The sequence below is a fragment of the Syngnathus acus genome, chromosome 2 (assembly GCF_901709675.1).
Source record: "Syngnathus acus chromosome 2, fSynAcu1.2, whole genome shotgun sequence".
In the NCBI taxonomy this organism is placed as follows: domain Eukaryota; kingdom Metazoa; phylum Chordata; class Actinopteri; order Syngnathiformes; family Syngnathidae; genus Syngnathus; species Syngnathus acus.
In genome coordinates, this window is record NC_051088.1 from 11,583,376 (window position 1) to 11,605,813 (window position 22,438).

The following is a 22,438-nucleotide window of genomic DNA, read 5'->3' on the forward strand; positions in this document are numbered from 1 at the left end:
TTGATGACAAAGAAATTGATAAATCAAACAAGGTTACAATCACAACTAATACTTACCTTTTGTTTCTTTCTCGACTTCACACATTTAATACAAACAGGCTGGGTGTGTTTCTTGCATATGAAGTTACCACTTTTGAAACATTGACTTGAAGCTCTTAGCGGCTTTGCATTGGCTACATTGTTTTCGCCTGGTACGGGGTGCTTATAAATTTGGAATCTTGTAATAATAAAGCTGAATATCAATTTGGAGCGCTTTATGAGTGAGATCTGATTGCAGAACGCAGAAGGGTCACTTCTGCTATAGAGGGATAATTCCTACCTTCCTCGGATGCAGCACTATTCGGCGCAATGAAAAATGTAGCCACCGGCGGCCGTCACGTTTCTACTCGCTAAGCGCCTTAACTTGGAATACGTTCTTTTTTGCCTGAACTGGTTGCCAGGCTATCGCAGGGCACCACATAGACAACCATCCAAATTCACAATCACATCTAAGGACAATTTTGAGTTCCCAACTAACCTACCTTGCATGTTTTTGGAATGTGGAAGGAAACCGGAGTACCCGGAGGAAACCCATGCAGGCACAGGGGGAGAACATGCAACCTCCACGCAGGAAGGATGGAGCCAGAATCGAACCATATGTCTTTATCTTCTAAATCTATATCAAATGCCGCTTCAATGCTTGTCTTCGCAATAAAAGTAAATACTGCAAATCTGAACATTCTTTTCTGCTTTTAATATGACACCAGAATTCAAATGCAGTTTTGAAATGGCAGTGGTACAAAACAAATGTGTTCTGAGAGATTTCTCTCCTGAAGAGTCCATGTCAGACTTGATGTTTGGGGGGGGACAAAGCACTTGTCGCAACATCAGTGCATCTGACTTGGTCTCTGCAGGCCTTTGAAGACTCGCATCTTTCCAGCGCCCGTCAGGTCAAAGCTGTACTCTGACGTGACGTAAGGCAGCTCTCCCTGGAAACCACCCTGCCCCACAAAGTTGCCCTTGTTAGTGTGTAGTGGTTGAGAAATCTCATCTAATACCCAATATGTCAAACTTTTTGGCGAGTAGTCTAAGTCAGGCCAGCGTCTAACCTGCGTCGTCAAGATGCAGGAGGGCAACGACGTGGCCCCGAGAAGGAGACAATTGACCTTGCGCAGAACGGCAGGATTTACAGGCGTCAGTACAAAGTAGAGTCCTCGCGCCATGTCAATCCCTCGCAGCACGCCTGCGAGATGAAAAACGAATAGCTTCGAAGACAAGAAGTATCAAGAGAGCGCAGACCTTTATTCTGCACACCCCAAAACAATAATAAAATTGTAACCACACAGTACAGACTATTTTACACTTAAAACACAACAAATGAAAAGATTATTTCGTACCCAGGCCCACACAGGGGCAGATGGGAGCTCGGGACAGCAAAACCGGACCTCCTTTGCTGGTCACCTTCTCTGCCAGGCAACAGAGTCCCACCAGGCTGGAGTTGGCGGCATAGAACATGTCACTGGGAGCCACGTCGAAATGGACCACACCCAAAGCCACATCTGTGTGGGGCACCTGCAGGGGCACAATAACGTCTATTATTTTATTATGTGCTTTGGAAGTGCAGTCCACATATTAACATGTCACTTTTTCATGAAAGATGAAAAGTTGAAGTGATGAAGCCAAAATCGTTCTCCCCGAATTGCTATTTGACGCTTTAATCATATCTCTTTTAAAAATGATATTAAGAGGTTCTAATGAGGAACATGCTACGTTTAAAGACTAATTGAATTTTCATTTAAAGTTCATGAAAATGTCAAACAATAGAGAAGCTTGTTTAAAAAAAAAAAAAAAAAAAGTGCACCTGGTAGGGCGTGAGAGAGTGAAGAGGTCGAACAGGTCCCGGATCAGCCGACTGCAGCTGACTAAGATAGGCCAGCACTGACAGCTCTCGCAGCTCATTGCTGCGTTGGTGTTTCCTGTCCGACACAACAAATGTGCACGTGAGCCGCTGATGTCACACCATAACGCCAGTGAAATCGCAACGCTGAAAGACGGGCGCTTACGTCGTCGTCCCTTGACAGCCGCCGCGTTCGAAGTCGGAATAAATAGTCATGTGAACGTAGGTGAGGGGTGGGCTTTGTGTGTTCTCGGTGAACTCGTCCAGCGCAGTTTGAGCGGGTGGGTGCGTTTGGAAGCCGTGGGCCGTCCTAAGAAACTCGGGGGTGAGGGCGGGGCATTGAGCGGTGCTGTCGGCGTGAGCCAGTTGGATGACATGTGAGACCGGGAAGAAGCGGAGCATGTCTACTAGCAGCTGCAGTCCAAAACCTAGAGATTGCACCCGCTATTAACTTTAAGTGGATTAGGGGGGGAAGGAGGACAAAAACGTTTTCACTGACCTTTAACCCAGCCCATGGTATTGATGACAATGGGTGTCTCCCTGCTTGAAGAGCGTCTGTGCCACAAGGACTTGAGGCTTTCCAGGTAGCGGCTTAAGTCAGACTGGCAAGACGACTCGCCGTAGTAGACCATGTGGTCTGGGTCGCGCTGATGTGTGAAGGGGGGGCCTGAGATTTGATCATGCAAAGATTACAACAATTAAGTGCCTGCATGACATCTGAACCTATTCAATGATTTATAATAACAAATGAACACAGTACAAGCGGGTTCAAATTTGATACGGTGGAACCTCTAAAGTCAAACACAATCTAGAAAGCAGCACGGACGAGATGAAACGTACCCAGCAGAGGTTCTCTGACAGTCAACAAAGACAAGCAGCTAGCCGGGGTGAACTCCGTTTGACCGAGGTCCGCTTCCAAATAGTCCACACTAGTTGTACTACACACACAGAGACACAATTGATCTTGCAATATCATTCGAGCATCCACGAATGATGAACAGGACACTTACTGATTTAGTAGCGTATTGATCACCATGCGGATGTACGTGGACTTGCCGACATTTTTGGCTCCGTAAACGAGGACGACTGCACAACCGTCCATGTCCCCTGTGAGAGACAAACACAGACAAGACTTAAAGGTGATCTTAGACCACCACCAAGGCTGAACAATAATGCCAGACAGCCTTAAACAAATATTATTGAACAGACAACCTTTATAATCAATTATTTCACCCTATTTTTGAACATTCCTTTTGCCCATGAACAAACACGCAAATGCTCAAACCTCTGCAGGCACTGACCACCGCATCCAGGGATGCCCGGCAGCTGGGCGACACCTTCAGGCCCTCGATACTGCCGACCAGAGGAATCATCCCTAGACCATTAAGGGGCGTGTCTGGTACGGCAGACAGCAGTTCCCCCTGTAAGCATAGGTTGGAGAGGAGCTTACACTCTACACGCACAACTAAATATGTTCTAAGCACATTTTAGTTGATACAATAAACATTTTTGCAGCTTAGCATTTGCAAATGCGTCTAGTCACCTATTTTGTTGGGAGGTCTTATCATCTGTTTTTGCTACAAAGCGGGGCTCAGTCCCGATGCTTTGCAAATCGGGGCGCTCCCTTTTAAGGCAAAAACTGTGCTGTGTTTTCTGTCTCCACTCAAATGCTCTTGTTTTGATCGTGTTCCCCCTCCACCCTGCTGACGGCTTCAACTCCAAAAGGAAATGCTGACACGGGGGTGTCATCTTACCATAGTGGGGTCAAACAGGGTACTGAGATTGCTGAAGCTCGATAGGAAGCGTGTCAGCGGAATCTCCATGGGCTCCAGCAGGATTATTGAGGAGTTGCTGACAACCTTTTTAAGCAGCTTCTTCTGTGACGCTGCAAAAACAGGTGATAGAAAAATATAAAACACAGCTGTAACGACAGTCAGCAGCACTCATCGAGTGTAAATGCCCCTCGCGAGGTTGATTTACCTGCTGGAAGGTAATTGCACAGGATCTCTGCTGCCGCGCTTTTGTAGTCTCTGCTGTCATCGCAACCCTCCGTGGCTGTGATGGTCAGCGGACAATGTGAGGCGGGAGAGAAGAGCGGATATGACTGCTGACCCTCTTCGATGGTGAAGCCCATCACTTCCACGCGCCCGTACAAGCAAGTCAAAAAACACTTCCCGCGGAAACACAGGGTCTGAAAGAAGAATGGACAAGGTTAGAAATAGACTTGATGGTAACATTTCCTGTAGCGTACCTGTCCTTTTTGCATGACAAGTACTGCATGCTTCCTCTGGTCATCCCTCTCTGCGCACTGATGGAGAGACTTCCCATCCAGTCGACATGGATGCTTATCATCTGTGGCACCTTGCGTTTCAAGCCCATTCACTTGGACCGACCGGGAGTACTCCTCCGAGTCCTGAAACTCATCAGAATCCAGGCCCATGTTGCCATTTGTGAAAGACTTTGTCTTAGAAGCACTTTTCCCAGACACTGGCTTTGGCTTGTTCTTTAGTCTCTTGACAGCTGGCTTCTTCTTCATGGCCTCCTTATGGTCCTTGATCACCCCAACCATGACAGGAGTGGAGTTGAGGTTAGAGGAACTAATGGGAGGCCTGCACCGTTTACCCCTCACATCCTTCCACTTCTGAGATGTGGCGCTGCTCTTTGAATTTGTAACTTTCTTCGCCTTCATTATGCCAATGTTAGGTGGCTGGTGGATAAGCACTAACAAATCAAGAATGATATTCTTTCGTCATAGAATGCAACCGGAAAAAAAAAAGAATATCACAGTTTTGCGTTTTTATAACAAAGATAAAAGATCAATTTACCTTCAAACAGGAACCATCGGCCAAGAGAAATGAGCGGGGCTAGCTAGCGACACCTCGCTAACTTTGCATGGTCGTCTGTTCTTCGTCTGACATAAAGGCAAACTGCAACTACGCCAATAAGAAAACTCACGGATTTTGAGGTTGCTCGGAACTCCTCGGCGACCACTTAACCACTTTAAATGGTTGATTACGAATCGTCTGGTCCCAAAGTTGTGGTTAGCCAGCTAGCTAACATGTGTACCAGGGAGCCACACACTTGAATGTAGATGGCCAACAATGATTTCCCCGTGATACTTGCCTAATTTGTATCGTGGTAGGAATACACAGAAACTCAATTCAGATACAAGTCCTCACTTTATATATATATATACACATAAAAAAAAAGAAGCTTTTTTTTGGTTACAATCTAAATACTGATGTGGTATATTAACCCCGACCATTTTATTCCGGAGGTCTCGTACTACGTCACGTCCGCTTTGTTTAAGGGGCCTACAAGACGCAAAACAAGGTAAATGGAGCTAGTTTGGCACTTTTACTCGAAAAATACCATGCACTGTCTACGCAACTTCAACGGGAAATGAATTTTGGTGAACATTTTACAGATCGACGTTAGTTTCATCATTCTTGTGGTAAGTCTTGAAATGCCACCGCAGCGTACCAGCCAAGCTAAGGGAGCGTCTAGAAAAATGATGCTAGGACGTAAACGTCGACATGCTAAGAATTTGCACTACATTGTTCATCTCTATTTAAAGTTAATGTACTACTTATTTTCACCGTAAATATTGCAATTGTTAGTTATATAGGTTTATTTATATTTTGTAGTCCTACTTGTAGACAACCGTAGCGTACCCCACTGGGCATCCTCCAATCGTTTTTGAAACTGTAAATGTATTGGGGCAGTGTAGCTCAAAGTATGGCCAGCGTTGTTTTGCTCCACTGAGCATCTACATTATTAACACTCCTGTAATATTTATTATATTCGCTTGGATGCCCCCCCCCCCCCAAAAAAGTCAATGTTTATTCGTTTTTATATTAATTTGACTTGGCAAAATAATTGGTTAATTGATTTATTATAACGTCTAACAATTTGAGAAATCGGTGAAATTGTTTCGCAAATATTTATAAATAATACAGTGAAACTGAACATGAATTTTATATTTTATTGTAACTATTTTGCATATTTTCCTTACAGGATAACCTTTATTTAAATGGCATCTACGAATATGATATACAGTTTGCGCCAAAACAGCTTCGCTCAAATGAAACTGTACAAACAGTAATGACATTTATATATCTATATATCTATATATATATATATTAACACCGGCGCTGTATCAACTCACTCGCTCAACTACTACAGATATTTATGCGCTATAGAAAATTGATGCATGGATTTGAAGATTTCAAAAATATCTCGCGTTGTTTTTGTTCCAGTGGAAATGCGTGTCGCTGACCATGCACAGCGTGTCCTGTCTACCTTGAATCAGCAGAGGGCAGCAGGGAGCTTCTGTGATGCCTTGCTGAAAGTGACCGATGGGGTGGTCTACACTGCCCATCGTAGTGTCCTGGCCTGCTTTAGTCAAGTCTTTCAGGCGGCCAATATGGCCACTGCCTCGCCCAGCGTGGAGTTCCACCTCCATGAGTGCTCCAGCGAAGGCCTCGAGCTGCTGCTGGACTTCGTCTACACAGGGGAACTCAAGCTGGATCCGGGTGTCCTGGACAATGTGCAGAGTGCAGCCTCCAGTTTGTGTATCCCTGAAGCGCTTGCAATGTGTCAGCGCTTTAGGGACAAGCCAGTTGACGGCGTCTCTCTTGTCAAGCGAGGGCGAGGCAGACCGAGAAAGACAAAATCTGAGGACTTCTCCGTCTCTGGTGAAGACACAAACAAACTGACAGCGACTAAAGAGGAATCTGTCCTAGAGGGGGTCGGAAATGACTTGAAGCCCTCCGTCACCGCTGCGACTACCCGCTCGGGCCGTGTGGTCAAAGAGCCCAGACGGATGATCTCTGAAGAAGATGCCTCCTGTGATCTCCTGGCCAGCGAGGAAGCTCTGCCTCCGTTTTCAGAGCGTGCTGATGAGCAGGGTCAGAACACTGAGCAGCAAATAGATCAAACTCAGGTAAAAAATAAACATACTTTTTTTTGGATGACCTCAATATCAAATACACGAAGAATCAGTCTTTCTTCCCCCCCTTGCAGATTAGCGACCCGCCGAGCCACATGAACGATTCAATGGCAGTTGAGGACGAAAGCGTCCGTTTTGACTGGACTGTCCACGACTCTGATGAAGAATACGTACCCATCAACAAGTCCAGTCCCACTGTGGCATCTGCATCAAGAAATCGACAACGCCGCCCCAGTTTGCGCAAGAGCGGCGAGGATGAGACGGCGGACGGAGGAGAATCCGAGAACTCCGTGCACTGTCCTATCTGTCACAAAGTCTTCAAGAGCAAATATTACCTCAAAGTGCACAACAGGTAGGTGCCCAAATTCTCATGTCTGCATTGGAACGAATTCTGGTTTAATGCTGTTTTATGCCCTGAAGACGTCATACTGGCGAGAAACCGTTTGGTTGCCACAATTGCGGGAAGCACTACTTCAGAAAAGAGAATCTTTTAATTCATGAGCTCAGGCACTGTGCCGCAACACAGGTGAGGTCAACATCTTTTTGTTGATTGTTTTTGTCCTATCGTGGGTCAAAAAGCGTTTGTAAATCTCTATATCAAATTAATTGAATTTATTTACCTATAAAAAGCAATGAAACATATATTTGCATTCAAAAGTGTGCAGTGTATTTTTCTGTGTTGAACTGGAGAACCGTATGACGTTTTTGCCACTCACTCCAGACATTCACGTGTCAGACGTGTTCGACGTCATTCAAAGGAAAAGAGGAGCTGCGTGCACACATGGTCTCCCATGCTGAACAGATGCCCTACAAGGTAGCGCCTACGTCAGCGTGCCTTGAAATGAATGCTCATTTTTGACGTCTTGTCGCTTTTTTTCCTCAGTGTACACAGTGTGCTGAACAATTCATGTATAAGAAACACTTGACGTGTCACATGATGAAGGTCCACGGCCACCCCAAACCACATGCTGTAAATTGGTCTATAATTTCTAGATTTGTCATAATTGCATTCAAATGAAAAGCCTAAAAAAAAAAGGTTTCTCTGTCAGTGCCCACAGTGCCCGAAAACCTTCTGGACTCGCTACGAGCTGCGAGTCCACGAAGCCGCTAAGCACCGTGGGGAAAAGCCGTTTGTGTGTGAGGAGTGTGGGCACCGAGCATCCAGTCGCAACGGCCTGCAGATGCACATCAAGGCTATCCACAGGTCGGACCTCACTTTTTTCTTTTCAAATAGTTTGGTGGATTGTTCCGACATTCCCCCGTTAGTATACATATTCGTGTACATATAATACGTATACATATTTGACCGCACACGACATCTAATTTGTTTTACGACTATAGCAAAAACTATTTTCCCCATCTACAAACCCCAATTCCAATGAAATTGTGACATTTCTGTAAAACGGAAAAAAAACAGAAGACAAATCATTGTATTCTGCATTTATCCACATTTTACTCAGCACCCCGGCCGACTTCATCAAAATCAGAGTTTGAGTATTTCCGTTCGGATGACGAGCCAGTATATTCTCATCATTCCCATGAGATCAGTTACCTGATCCACTTTCTTTTTCCTAGAAATGAGCGGCCCTTCCTTTGTAGCATCTGCGGCCATGCCTTTTCCCAGAAAAACAACCTAAACATGCACCTTCGCGTGCATAGCGGCGAAAGACCATACCAGTGTCACCTGTGTGGCAAAACATTCCGCACGCAAGGTAACAGCTGTCCGAGTGACGCGATTGTTGGTTGTGCGCCAAATTGATCCCGCTCTGCTCGGACGGCAGCCAGCCTGGAAAAACACCACCGCACGCACACGGGCGAGCGGCCCTTCCCCTGCGACGTGTGCGAGCAGCGCTTCACCGAGAAGGGCGCCCTCCTTCGCCACAAGGCCAGCAAGCATGAGGAGGGACGCCCCCACTGTTGCCACATCTGTAGCAAGACCTTTAAAGGTTAGAACACCGCCGGTGTGCCAGTGGCCCGAACGAACAATGAGCAAATTTGACCACCTCTGGTTTTCTTCGCTAGCCAAAGAACAACTGCGCGTGCATCTGGGTCGCCATAAGGGTATGAGGAAGTTCGAGTGTGGCGACTGCGGCTACAAGTTCACCCGACAGGTATGAGACAGCATGTAGCTATGGGCAGGGCCTTCCACATTTCAGTCGTAAAGCACATCGTCCAAAAGTAATGGGACAGTTGGCTGATTGATTAGCTGTTCCATGGCTAGGTGGGCATTCGTGGCTGCGGCCAGTCAACCAGTTCCTATCTGTGATAAAAGAATCACAATGAATTCTGAAGTGTTTGGGGCAATATTATCTGAGTTGTAGCTGAAATTCGTTTTCGGTCTCAGGCACACCTGCGTCGACACGTTCAGATCCACAAGCGGACTGAGAACTACAACCCGCGACAAAGGAAGCTGAGGAACGTGGTCGTGGATGAGCAGGACGAAGGTGCGGGTGACTTTGAAGCCACCAAACCCGAAGATCCTTTGTCAGTCACTCCGGAAGCGGTTGGCTCCACAGCTGCTGGCGGCACAGAGTCCACTTGTGTGGTCGCTGCGGTGATTGAATAGAGAGTTTCAACAGTAAATGATAGAAAATATTTGAACTCAAAATCAGGACAGGATTCTTCTCATCTACCTGTTCCTTAATACAGCAATCAAGGACAATTGAAAAATAAGGCATTGTGCTGAAAATATCCTTACCTGGGAAAAAATAGACTCAATATTTTTTAAATGCATGATTTATTTCGACATTCAAGGTGAATGCATCATGCTACACTTGCTATTAAATATATTTAAATATAAAACCTCATGCATTTGTTTTCTTTGTAAAAAAAAAAAAGGAAAAAAAAGTTGAGCACAAATTAACAATTAGCAAGAGGCTAACCAACACAAGAAGCAAAAATCTTTCACTTCCAGCGAAGAAAATCGTAAACATAAGCGATAAATTTACATCGAGGTCAAATAAGAGAAATACATGGGCACGCAAATGTAACAAAAAGTTCCATGTTAGGGTTAACTGAGACCCCATTGCACTTCCAGTTGGGACCAGCCGACCGAGGTGCAGTTCCTTAACGGACTTCACATCTCTGACGTTATGGCAACTAGTTGAGACTAACTCAACCGTGCCTCTGCTGGTTGTGGCCACAGAGTACATGCTATTTTGCCTCATTTGTTTCAAAGGTGCATTCATCAATACCACATTATGAGAATGTAATTATCATGCATACACAAACATATTAAATTTGCCATGAACACATTTTTAAAGGCAGGGAAGGTCCATGCACATAAGAAGCGAACCACTAATAAGCATTACTCAGGCACTGTGACAATTACATCATTTATGCTTCAGGGTAACAAGAGTTTCAGAACGTAAACATTGTGGCATGCTTTATAAATATAGGTGACAAGCACATACTGTATGCAGCTCAAAATATGATATTCACGACTTACTAAATCATGTTTCTCAATGTTACCTTTAATCTAGCTCAATGACTGAGCATCCACAATTGAAATTAGAAGCATCAAAAGTGTTTTGACACACTTTCATGTGAAAAAAAAGTTAATAATAAAAAAAAAAAAGTTTAATTGGGCGGGTGCTTCCAGCATGCTTCCAGGTAGGGCTGAACGATTTAAATAATCCATGAGTGATTTGTAAATGTGATTTGATTATCCATTCATCATACAGCCTGCACTGGAGGACATTCACAGCTAAAACAAAACAACTTAAGAGTTGTTGTGATTGTGTTAGCCGAGTGGTTAGATAATGAAATTAAGTATTTCTCTGGTACCGTTGGCCGCATCACTTCCTTGACTTAAAAATGCAAAAGATCAATTTCAAGTTGAATGGAAGTTTTATATCTTTTTTTAACACTATTACCCTATTTAATCAATCTGTTTTGCAGCTTCTGAATGATGATCATTCTGCCTTAGTCTTTCTGTATGTACATGACAACAGTTTCAAGCCCGAGAGGCTTGGATCCTCTTTCAAATCCATCAGTCACCAAAAGTCAGGTGACACATTCATGTTTCAGCATTGTGATGAAAACTCACAGTCAACGAACAGCGATCCAAAGTCAGTGGGCCGCGTTCACGTCCTGATTGACATTGTTGTTGAGGTTGTGTACAGCCTGGTGACGCTGGTGCCGGTGCAGGTGGATGGCGTTAGCGTCCGGGGCGCCGACAGGCTCAAAGGCATTCGACACCAGAGGCATGAACTGTCGGAATATGCTGACGCTGCCGTGCCAAAAAGTGGGCTGAGGCAGCCGGCCCGCGACGCTCCAGGTGCGAGTGGCCGGGTCATATGCTTCCACTACGTCCGACAATTCGAACGTGTTGTCGTAACCGCCGGATACAAACAGTTTGCCGCCCAGCGCCGCCACGCTGCCTCCGACGTGAACCTGAATGGACAAAGATGTACAAGAAACATTTCATCAAGTACCGCTAAAAATATTTTACACAAAGTATCAAAATGACAAGTACCAACATTAGAATTGCGTTAATCAAAAACGACTTTGAGTTTATTCCTACAGACTTTCATATTGCAAAATTAGTATATACATTTTGATTCAATTAAAATGCATACAAAATGCTAAAGAAATGAATTTTATTATGAAAGTAATAGTAAAAATAATTTCCAGTGGACACGTTGCTTAACAAGCAAAATATATGAAGAAGTATCCAAACCTGGTTCATAGGGCTAATCTTATCCCACTGGTTTGTCGGGGGGTTGTAAACATCAACCTCTGCTGAGTCATCCCTACAAGAAATGCACAAGTCATTTTTCTTCTTAAATTAAGCGTAAATTAAATAGCACACGAGTCAACTCTTGAACCCTTCCCAATTTGTTGAGTTTCAAACTGGTACGCATTGTCATTAGTGACGCAGATTTCTGCCAACAAGCCAGAAATAAAACCCATGCAGTTACACGAGCTATCTTCTGGAGTTGCTGAAGAAAATACGCCGCCGCCGCCCGTAAGAAGAGTGACTCCAAGTGACAATACACTCAGCTCTTGAGATTGACAGTTTCCTCCGCACCTGACAAAGAAGATGAGGCCGTTGAGGGTCACCGTTTTAGGGGTGAACGACCACATCGGCAGCTGTCCGCAGTTCACCATGGACCAACGTTTGCTGTCCGGCTCGTAGGTCTGGACGGCCATGGTGTCCTCCCCGGCGAGACAGCCGATGGCGTACAGACGTCCGTTGCACGTGGTGGTGGAGCAGTTGTCCATGGCATGCAGCATGGGCGGCAAGGCCTCCCAGCAATCCAGCGTGTGGTCGTAGCGCTCGGTGCTGTCCGACGCCACCACGTACAGCTGACCTTTCAGCACGCACGAGCTGTGGTACTCGCGCGCTTTCAGCATGGGCGACACCTCCGTCCATTCGTTGACGCTGGACTTGTAGCGCCACACGCCGTCGTACAGGCGAGAGCCGTCAGAGCCGCCTGCCGGAGGACAAAAGAATGGATGACGTGCGATTCTAAACCCGTACCACCATCTTTGGTTCTTCTATTGTGTCCAGTTTAGCGTGGCCTTTGTTGGTTGCTACGTTGGCTTCAAATTCTTCAAGATTTACAATTGTCCCAAAAAAAATCAATGTCACTCATGTCTAATTTGCCATGATGCGCCGTTAAATAACTTGCATACTCAATTGTGACGTGCTGTTATTTTAGTGATGCTGCTCAAGTTTCAAGTGTCCTGCATGAGCATTGCGAAAGCTTTAGATGCCGTCCGTGACGTGTAATCAGCACAACATGTTCTGCTTTAATTAAAGACATTGTAATACGCAAACAATCAGTGGAATACGTGTCTTGAAATGATTATTGCCTATAGGAATGAAGAGTTGTTTATATTTAAATACATCAGAGATCAATCCGAACCAAATTGTGTTTGATTTCACAAGTTGTATAGTACTAGGTTACATAGAGATTGTATTCCTTCAGAACTGTTTGGTTTGCGGCATCTAGTGACATTTCGGAGATAAGCTAAAACTGCTTCAAGTCAAACATGGTGCACCAACACTTACCGGTGACATACATATCATTCCCGAGGGCAGCTATGCTGTAGCCCCCTCCAAGGTGGTCGGGGAACTCGGCCAGGTAGCGCCACTGGCCCGTTTGCGGGTTGAAGCAGTCGACGGTCACCAGCTCGTCACAGTCCTGGTCGCAACCCCCCACCACCACCAGGATCTCGGCCAGTCCGGTGGACGGCCGCGGACGCATGCGGCGGCACGGTCTGTCGTGGCGGTCGTACTCGCTGGACTGGAAGCTACGGGCCTCGTTGACCATGCGGAGGCAGGTGGGCGAAAGATATACGAGGGGGTCGCTCTCCACATGGGCCAAAAGGAAGAACCTCCTGACAAAAGGGAGTCGGACCTGCTGGAGGAGCTCGGGCCAGTAGTGAAGTCTCCGTTGGAGGTCGGCCTTCACCCAGCGCACCGCGATCTGATAGACAGTCTCCTCTTTGTCCACGCACAGCTCGTCATCAGACACAAACTCAAGGAGGCGCTTCCAAGGCAAGCGTGCAAAGTCTGTCCCTTTAGCAAGATCCATTAAGTTTTTGAGAACAAAGCGGCGGGCGCTGGCCGCCAGCTCTCGGCAGGCGTAGGCCTCCGCAAAGTCTTGGATTTCTAAGCAGTTGGTAACATCCAGACGTTGCTCCAGGAACGCACAGCAGGCTTCTTTGACTGACGGGAACTGAAACAGATCGGCTGTTTTCAGCAGAAGATCCACGTTGTCCTGTGTGACGGTGACCCGCCCTGTGTAGCAGAAGTCCACCAGCAGTCCCAAAAGCTCGGCCGAAACCTCGTGTAGAACCACCCGGTCCATGATGCTCTCCCGTAGCGTACCGGCAAACATAGCCCGGAAGTAGGTGCTGGCGGCGGCCAACACCGTGCGGTGGCAGTGGAACTCGCGGCCCTCCGCGCACAAAGTCACGTCAAAAAACTTGCGCTCTGCCCGGAGCTCGTGAATTCCTCGAAGCAGGTTGAAGGCGTGGGCCGTGTCAAAAAACGGCAGAGTGGACGCTTGCGTCTGTAAGACGGGATCCTCCATCTCGTCTCAAATGGTTGCGCTCGGGAAGACGTTTACATCTAAAAACAAAGCACGTGAACACACTCACCTGTCATTAGATTCTACAACTAATCCAAAACCATTTCAAAAGTTTATTCTTATACCCCGTGGGCAGGGCTCAACACAACAGTCTAGAACATTCGCCAGCTTGGACTGATATGAACAGCTCCTTCCTAAAGACAGGCAGCTCACGTATGCGCTGAGGCTATAAATACACGAAGAGTTTCCATTTCCACTGAGTGGGGGGATTTGGATGGGGCCTTGGAAGAACACCTAGCCTGTTGTGAGGGCGGCAGAAAATTACAGCCAGACCTCTTACATTTATCTGTGATGTTAGTTTACGCAAGCCGCACGATCCAAAGCACCAACGTTCGGTTACAATTTCTTCAATGTGGCGTGTTGTTCGATGACTACTGATGGCGTCACCCTGACAGCTGCAACGACATTTAATATGTTACACGTGGACGCTACGTACTATTTTAGTGTTTTCACGTTTGAGCTCTTGTTTATTGTTTTGATTTAGGCTTTGGTGTGTCTGTTGGTCCACAGCTCAGATCGTTCAGGAGCTCTCCACCATCTTGTGGGCACAATTCAGTGCAAAATAGATTATGAAATAGATTTGGTGTTTAGCCAAAGCAATATATGTCACATTGTATGAGAATTTGACTACATTTGGGAAAATTGACACTTGATATGCTGATTCAGTTCCCTTCCATGTGACCTTAGCTGTATGGAAAATTAATGGACACACAAATTGTCTTTGATTCGGAACTAAATGCGAAGTAAAACATTTGCTGTGTTGAAAAGGTCAACATTTGTAAAATATTGCATTTCGGAAAGAGGTATTTAAGCTCTAAATCTGAAGAAATTGATGGTCGGACCACCTCCGGGAACTGGTTGTGTTGGACTTTTGGGGGCCACTGGTTATCAAATTTGAACCAGTAGGTAGTGCAGGCGTTTAAAATAACTACTTGACTTTTCGACAGTAGGGATCAAACTTCTAATATTCTCTTCAAGGATCATCAATCTTTTTATAAGCACATTGCTGAAGCACCATTAATCACCTCTTGTTAACATTTGGAGATCATTTCCTCTTAAAATAAGAAGGGCTCTGCTTACAGAGGTTTGCTTTTAAGGTCATAATAAAGCCGCTGGGCTATGGCCAGCCGACTTGGCACACATTCCACTCAGGGGCTTCAACAATAGAGCCACACATGGAGCTCTGTGAAAGATTAAAATGCCTGCCGCGAGAGTGAACGAGACCTTTATACAACCCACACTGCAAAAACATATAAGCCTTTGCCACCAAGGTAAGAACTGGTCTGTATGTAGGATATGGTTGCTTTGGGGAAATCAGATTCTCCTAATCCCACTACCTCCGATTGAATGCTGAGCTATATACGTATAGTGGGAAGATTTATCAGAAGCTCATACAGTGATTCTGGAGGGAAGGTGGCCGCTAGTCTATGAATGACGTCCAACCAGCGTAAGAATGTCGGGACACGTTGCTCAAATGATCTCGGGAACCCATCTGAGCTTTACGTAAGACACATGATGCTTGTTACTCTGCTCCTTCTGAAAATAGCTCCTGAGGATTAATGCTGCTTTTTCAAGCAATGACACCAGTGTAAACACCAGTGGAATAGAAATCCTTCCATGTGACACCAAATTTTATGGATGTCACAATTACCCTGATCCAGGATATTCCATCGTGTTGGTTAGGCCAGAATTCATGACTCACTTGTTAGTCATATTTCCTAATATGCTTATTTGATTGTCATTATCATTCATTCATTATTTATTACCTATCCTCACAAGCTTAACAATCTTAATGGAGGTCTATTGGTTCTATCCACATTTGAATTGTCTTGCTGTTGATAAGGTGACATCCAGGTAAAAGCAGTTTTATTCCAAGAACTTCAGGAGAGTTCTTTCCTCCACAATACTAAATCTACTGTGCACTGATGACAATGAGGACATAATTTTGGGAGTCAGATGACCATCACCAAGGTGACCTAAACAAAAAAACGGTTATCTGCACTGCACGGCTGGCTGGCTGGCTGGCCACTCATGCAACAGCTGCAGTCGGTTGCTCACCATCGGAGTGCAGCTACGTAATGCCCGAGTCACCAGAGATCAGCTTGACCAGGCCATAAAAAGCCACACACATACACTCAGCTCACTTAGTGAAGCAGACCAGCACAGTCTCTCTCAGTTCAAGTGGAAAACTTTAAGAACAATGTTAGATCATCGTGTGATTTACTTTTGACCTTGACAATGATCTGAAATTGTCTTCCGAAGCACAGGTTCTACCATTTGACACTATCTAAGATACTTGCAAGTCTTCAACTTTTTTTTCCCTCCCAGCCACGTTGTTACATACCAAGCTGTGCTTCTCGCATTCTTGTCATTCCTCCTCGTGCAGTCAATGAAGACGTTTTCAGTCAGTCGCCTTGCATCCTTCCTTCGTTCAAGCAACCATACATGTCCATCCCAAATGCTGTGGCTTGAGGCTCAAGTTACTGATGAATGCCAAAACTTCCCCCCATAAGTAACAGAACTAATAGCATCTAAAACAATACTAACACAGACTCTGACGTTCGATCACAAAGTGGAGCTCACGCAAAATATATTCACAAGTCACCGAACCTTGTTTTGTATACTTCAACTAAAACCAATGAACGGCATTGCTCAGAAATTCGGTGGATGGCAAATACCGATTCGACTCATTGCGTTTATTTCCCCGACAGACGGTTTATGACGTTTTGGCGTTTGTGACGCGACATGGGGAAAAAACACTTTTTGTTTGGATTTTTTTTGGTCACTGTTAAAAGTTGAACGCTGTGGAGCGGTGAGTGCGAATTTACAGACGTCATAATTCAATCCAAAAGCAAAAAGGTTGCTGTCGTGCTTACTCTTCGCTGCATGGAAATTGGTGCAAACATCGACTATAAAAGCCTTCTTACCCGTGTTTGTCCTCGCTCTGGCCTCATAAATATTCAGGTAACTGCGAAAAAAGGAAAGCCTTTACAAAAGAATCAGCGATGAAACTTTGATGTCGCAGATGTGTTCGGCCTCCTTCAACGCCATGATAGTATGAACTGCCACAGGCTGCCTTCAGGGAGTGTAGGGAAAACGAGTACTTCAGTGAACACGCAGGCAGTAGATATTGGAATTTTGTATTTCTCCGGTTTTTATTTCTCTTTCTGCTTTTCCACTCTGAGTCTGTTGTTGTGATCTAAATAAATATTGCATTCTAGCCAATGAATAAGACCATTCACTTTGGTTGCCATTATTTGAAAAGCACTTGAAAGGCCCTTATTATTTGAAAAGCACATGAAAGGCCACAACTACAAATCACTGGTGATGTTTTTATTTGTATGGTTTTGCATGATGGGAACATTTCTTCGTAAGTATGATGGATTCTGGATCACATAGATGATCATACTAGTTAAATAACTACATTTAGGACGGCATCATCGGACGGCCGCGTGGCCTAATGGATAAGGCGTCTGACTTCGGATCAGAAGATTGAGGGTTCGAGTCCCTTCGTGGTCAATTTTTGTGTGCGCTGTGGATGACTCATGGTCTCTATGCTTTAACTGTCACGAGCAAATTGAATCCATTCATATTAAAATGTATTTTTAGACTATGTTCGATTGGGGGTCTTGTCTTGTGAAAAGTGATGATCATTTCTCCAACATGAAAAACTGCAGCGACCGTAAAAGCTTTACTGTTATTTTCTGCAAGTCTTATAGTGTAAGGTTACACAAATGTAAAAGCAAAACCATGACAATAAAAGCGCCTTTTCTTCGGCGATCACTACTAACTTAAAACAAAAACAAGCCGGGCATATAACTGATGAAACAGGCGCCTTACAACAGCTTCGCCACAAGATGGCGACAAGCCTCACTTTTCAATTAAGTTCAATAAAGGCAGCAATGCCAAAATGTTTAAAACGATCTAGTAAGACAATTTTAAACACTGCGCAGGTAACTCAATTAATTTGGAAATTGTGCAAGTTTCTAAATTCTTCTGTTGTTTTGGTTTGTAATGGAGTTCATTGAGCTAAGCATTTTAACTTTTGTATATCTGTGCATAAACAAAACCAAATAGATAGTTACAGATTGAGATAATTACATTTAATACTGTACACGTTTCCCCCCATTTGTCTTTGTCTATTTGAAGGAGGCAAAAAGAATATTAGTGCTCTAAACAATGTTGCACTCACGGATGCCTTTTTTTTTTTTCAGTTAAAGAAAACAGTGAAATCCAGAGTGAATTCTGTCTCAGCAAAAGTTAAAATTATTCATTTGCTCTTTTCTTTTACAGTTTAATTGTCAGATAGATGACAGATGCAGACTACTATTGTTTATCCATCTGAAAGCAATCTATTGGAAAATTGATTTGACAACACGGTAGTTACACTGAAGACGTGTGTATGTATGCATTATTCTGATACTCCGTTTGCAGTCTCACCATGTGAATTATTGATATGACAGACCACAGCTTCCATTGTCAATACATCTCCCTAGAAACAGAGCTAGAACAATACCCTGACCAAGATCAATAGATGGAAAGACCGAAGCGAGGTGGGGAAAGCGAGAGGCCGCTGATGACATGTTTGCTGACAGTAAATACATTTTAAATTAATCAAGGCCGTTTGAAATTTAACACAAACATTATTGTTCCATTTTTTCCAATGGGGAGAGTGATTTCAAAATATGAGTGGTCTCACAACAAAGTGTCTTCCACTAGAGCTTCTACTGTAGAAAAGAATGCACGGTCCCCTTCTGCTTGGCCACGTTTATATAGGACATCATAACAACCTACTTAGGTGGTGTGCTGTAATATAATGAAAGGTCAAGATGTGCCTTTCCTAATTGAATTCCCAATGTATTGTGGTGCAGGTGGGGTTTTTTTCCTCACGGCGACAGCTTTCAAGAGCCTTGAATCCCACGCTCCGGGCTCGCTGAGAGAGTGGGTGTATGATTAGTGCAATGGCTAAACATCAGCTCACGTCAAACAATATCAAGCAAAATGTCTTTGTGTGCCGCCCATAAAATAGGGCAAAGCTTCGCATTGGGAAAAGGGGAAAATATTTTGTTGCATTAATTTATTTATTTGCATTCATTGTTATTCATGCATTCAAATTGTGTCATTATTTATTATTTTTACATGCATTGTTATTTATGAGCGACACAATACACCTGAGGGCAGAATTATTCAGCGTGTGCAGCTAGCTGTACTTGGAGAGGTTTCGTCTGCGCAAGTCGTGTTTAACAATGACTTGTTTAGCTATTTGGCAAGAAACTAATGAATAGAAATGGAGATGGAGGGGGGGCAGACTGCACATCTATTCAAAGTGAATTATTTAAGTTTCCTCATAGTTTAACCTACAATATATAGCTAAGAAATATTTTGAAATGAAAAGTAGCTGATTAATTTGAGTTTTCAACATAACTAATTAAAAGAATACATGAGATGAATGTCGTAGTGAACTACAATCTTAAGATTTTAATTCTGTTTCATGAGATACTACTACTGCCACTACTACTACTACTACTACTACTAATAATAATAATAATTATAATAATGTGACTTAACTTCATGCACAATTCCAATCTCAACACATCTTGCATGCACTTGTTTAACAAATGTTTCCTCCGAAGTCCAAGGAAAAGAATTGTCTGCAGGATTCGTACTTCAAAAAAATCAAAAGCCTGGTCCCTCTTATTTGAAGCCACTACTCTAATTCTCTCAATAAATAATAACTTCAAACAAAATAATTAAAATGTTAGTTTTTGTCTTGGTAAATAAGTTAAAAATGAGTCTGGAGCTCTATTTTGCCTCAGTGGCTTCAAGACACAATCCACCAACAAACAATTCCAAAGACAATTATAAATTATCTTAATTGACTCCTCATCCCTAATTTTTATACGACAGCGAAACAAAAAATGTCACAGGACTGCACAGAAACTTGACACGAGGCTGTCACTTTGCCGCCAAACAAATGCTGCTGTTAGTCACGCTTGTCACACACTTGCATGCTTGAAGGCCTGAGGTGGACGGGATCAGACTGACACTGTGTGACAAAATAAGACAACATAAAGAAATGCAGTAGCTATTGACTTGTGCTTTTTACCTTTTCCAATACAGACTGGCTAACCTGGCACGAAATGACTATCTCGATGATTTGAGACCTAAAAGCGAAAGGGAAAATGTCCTTTGACCTTAGCTAGCCATCTCGAGTGTAATATCATACATAGATCAATATGGCTCTTGCAGTGAACAAGTTTAAGAGTTGAAAGCAGATCAATAAAACAAATAAAGATGCAAGCAATAAAGCGTGCTCAACGAGATAAGCTTAACAAAAACTATAAATCAACGGCAGGATATTGGGGAAAAAAGGAAGTGGAAATGCTGTTGAAGGTTTTGATGAATATAAAAAATGACTTGCAGTTGCCACCTGTCAACACAATCTAACACTTACTGGAGATGTAGGAGCAAAATGTGAGACACAACTCGTCTCCACTGTTGACATTTGAAGCAATGGAATAATGTGCCCTTTACAAATCTGTGATAAAATCAGCAGAAGGCTAAAATGGCTTGTCATATGGACTTTAGCTGTCGCACTATAATACTGGTGGACCAGCCTAGGAAAACACTTAAAATCAAAATGAAGCTAGTTTTGCAAACCAGACCACACAGTGAACCACTACACTACTGGTAATATCTCTGCAACCGTATCTTTTAAATCGAATTGGAATTTAAAATGTACATCATAAGTAAACAATAGGGATGGTGGCCTTGGACACATAGTAGCTTTGCAACACTGCTTCAATGAGCTTCAACTTCCTAATTAAAAAAAACAATGCCAGAGAGATACTGTGTCTGTAAAGCATTAATAAGACTGAATCATGCATGTCTGAGTCAGCAAAAAAGATGTGTGATATCGGGCTGTGTGCACGGTCAACTTTATTTTGCTGACTCCATGGCTTAGGCCTCGGTATCTTCCAAGCCAATAATCCTGCCGTCATTTAAATGCGAGTCGGATGACGAAAAAAAAAGCGTTACATTTCTTATCTTTCCTAATTTCCACGCATGCCCCAGTGTGTACACAAGAGCTGACACTCGGACAGAAGAGTGTTCCTACTTCATTCTCCGAGCAGACAGTAAATCCTGAGAGGGATGCAGCCTTTCCCCTCGAGAGCCGATTTGCCGCCCCTTCTTCCCAAAGGCGCTTAGATGTCCGTGGGCGTCCTGTCACAGTCATTTGGCAACAGTGTTATCAAGGAGGAAGACTGCTGAGAAGACGGTGGATTATTCCAACCAGCAGAGCCTTGTCATCTCTTTGGTGGTCCGCTGGGTGGCTACATGAACATAGAAAGAAAACCAACATGATGCATCCCCACATTGATAAAAAGTGAAAATGTAGAACTCTGGTTCAAAGTGAGAGCCAAACCAAACCAAACAGCAAACCAAGATTCTTGAAGATTTTTAAGATAGCCACCAAAAGGTCGCAAAAGCGAGAAGATTACAAATGTTTTTTTGTTGATTGAATGTTCAGGAGTGTCGCAATGAATTGACAATTGTGGAACATCGTTTTTTTATGCCAACATTCTTCTCATGGGAGCCAGGATGACTTCCAGCAAACGTCAGCGCTATCCATCCAGTGGCGGTTTCTTTCAAGAGCACGTGATTTGTTTCTTTACAAGAGGAGAGGAGACAGCAAAAAGATAGACTTTGTCCGTTGGGCACAGCTCAAGTTTTGCTGGACCGCTGCTGTCAACTTGAATTAGTGGACAAAAACAGAAGATCAACTGTTCAACACACACACTCCTCATTTCATTGCTGCATTCACCCATGAGAGACAATGGAAGATACATTTGCTGTCATTGCAATACACTTCACTGGACAGTGAGATGGAATAAGATTAGGATCTCTGTGGACAGGATTAAAAAATAAATAAAATCATTCAATAAGACTGGAAGAGATGAAGGGCAATAATGTAGGAGGAAAAAATACCAATGACTATAAATTTATTTCCATCACTATCATCATCATCATTAATGTAATATTATACTCATTTTTAAATACCATTAAAATAGTAATGATCTAGTAGCATGATGGCAAATTGAGTAAAATGTCTGCCATCCATGTCATGCTGTAACAAACACACCAAGAGACAATTGATTTGCTCATACCGAGGATGTGAGAATTTTTAAAGACGAAAAATGACTCATTCTATTTATATTGACTATATTGATGATTGATGTCGTGTCTATGAAGAACATAAATCAAATTTATGTGGATACATGTATGATTAAGCAAAACGTGTGTGTGTGTGTGTGTGTGTGTGTGCCTGCGTGCGTGTGTGTGTGCTTTTTGCACAGCACATTTCTGTAGCATGATATGTCTCAAGAAATCAGGACAGCAGAACCAGTGACCTCTTTTACATCAACTCTTATAAAAATCTCTCATGGGCTTGATTTGACCTTTTTGTACATTTTAATGGCCACAGTCCTCCAGGAAAATAATGAAAGTG

The 22,438-nt window shown here is 43.7% G+C and overlaps 3 protein-coding genes and 1 non-coding gene across 6 annotated transcripts; 2 read left to right on the forward strand and 2 right to left on the reverse strand.

Moving 5' to 3' along the window:
* Window positions 1-711: 711 nt before the first annotated feature.
* Window positions 712-5,181, reverse strand: nol9 (nucleolar protein 9). The gene is made up of 13 exons (XM_037246091.1): window positions 4,701-5,181; window positions 4,127-4,596; window positions 3,856-4,066; window positions 3,630-3,760; window positions 3,161-3,296; window positions 2,886-2,982; window positions 2,716-2,813; window positions 2,375-2,542; window positions 2,042-2,303; window positions 1,840-1,954; window positions 1,376-1,550; window positions 1,088-1,221; window positions 712-979 (listed from the first exon to the last, which is right to left on the reverse strand). Exons 2-13 carry the CDS (start codon window positions 4,562-4,564, stop codon window positions 866-868), a joined length of 2,079 nt encoding a protein of 692 aa, XP_037101986.1. The 5' UTR covers window positions 4,565-4,596; window positions 4,701-5,181; the 3' UTR covers window positions 712-865.
* On the forward strand, window positions 5,161-9,628 carry zbtb48 (zinc finger and BTB domain containing 48). 2 transcript variants are annotated; one of them, XM_037246093.1, is made up of 11 exons: window positions 5,161-5,208; window positions 6,135-6,820; window positions 6,901-7,178; window positions 7,247-7,352; window positions 7,548-7,640; window positions 7,710-7,796; window positions 7,876-8,030; window positions 8,402-8,538; window positions 8,608-8,772; window positions 8,849-8,937; window positions 9,171-9,628. In XM_037246093.1, exons 2-11 carry the CDS (start codon window positions 6,140-6,142, stop codon window positions 9,390-9,392), a joined length of 2,013 nt encoding a protein of 670 aa, XP_037101988.1. In that variant the 5' UTR covers window positions 5,161-5,208; window positions 6,135-6,139; the 3' UTR covers window positions 9,393-9,628. The 2 variants fall into 2 exon arrangements, with proteins under 2 accessions (XP_037101988.1, XP_037101987.1); XM_037246092.1 differs by having other exon boundaries at window positions 5,185-5,329.
* A 1,055-nt stretch (window positions 9,629-10,683) lies between these two features.
* On the reverse strand, window positions 10,684-16,993 carry klhl21 (kelch-like family member 21). Of its 2 annotated transcripts, none has more exons than XM_037246094.1 (5): window positions 16,857-16,993; window positions 12,846-13,910; window positions 11,859-12,264; window positions 11,508-11,580; window positions 10,684-11,221 (listed from the first exon to the last, which is right to left on the reverse strand). In XM_037246094.1, the coding sequence occupies exons 2-5, from the start codon at window positions 13,870-13,872 to the stop codon at window positions 10,898-10,900; spliced, it is 1,830 nt and encodes a 609-aa protein (XP_037101989.1). In that variant the 5' UTR covers window positions 13,873-13,910; window positions 16,857-16,993; the 3' UTR covers window positions 10,684-10,897. The 2 variants fall into 2 exon arrangements, with proteins under 2 accessions (XP_037101989.1, XP_037101990.1); XM_037246095.1 differs by lacking the exon at window positions 16,857-16,993 and adding an exon at window positions 13,995-14,434.
* Window positions 16,994-17,375: 382 nt separating this feature from the next.
* trnar-ucg lies at window positions 17,376-17,448 on the forward strand. Its single transcript has one exon. It is a non-coding gene; the product is annotated as a tRNA-Arg (tRNA).
* Window positions 17,449-22,438: the final 4,990 nt, after the last annotated feature.

Bases quoted from the DNA above. Each gene is read 5' to 3' on its own strand.
- klhl21 (XM_037246094.1), bottom strand. From the start codon at position 13,872: ATGGAGGATCCCGTCTTACAGACGCAAGCGTCCACTCTGCCGTTTTTT. The intron at 12,265-12,845 runs GTAAGTGTTGGT...GTCCTCCGGCAG, and splicing joins GAATGATATGTATGTCACCG to GCGGCTCTGACGGCTCTCGC. The intron at 11,222-11,507 runs GTTTGGATACTT...TTGTCCATTCAG, and splicing joins AGATTAGCCCTATGAACCAG to GTTCACGTCGGAGGCAGCGT.
- nol9 (XM_037246091.1), bottom strand. From the start codon at position 4,564: ATGAAGGCGAAGAAAGTTACAAATTCAAAGAGCAGCGCCACATCTCAG. The intron at 2,983-3,160 runs GTTTGAGCATTT...TGTCTCTCACAG, and splicing joins GGTGGTCAGTGCCTGCAGAG to GGGACATGGACGGTTGTGCA. The intron at 1,551-1,839 runs GTGCACTTTTTT...GTGCCCCTGCAG, and splicing joins ACTCTCTCACGCCCTACCAG to GTGCCCCACACAGATGTGGC.
- zbtb48 (XM_037246093.1), top strand. From the start codon at position 6,140: ATGCGTGTCGCTGACCATGCACAGCGTGTCCTGTCTACCTTGAATCAG. The intron at 7,797-7,875 runs GTAAATTGGTCT...TTTCTCTGTCAG, and splicing joins GCCACCCCAAACCACATGCT to TGCCCACAGTGCCCGAAAAC. The intron at 8,539-8,607 runs GTAACAGCTGTC...CTCGGACGGCAG, and splicing joins CAAAACATTCCGCACGCAAG to CCAGCCTGGAAAAACACCAC.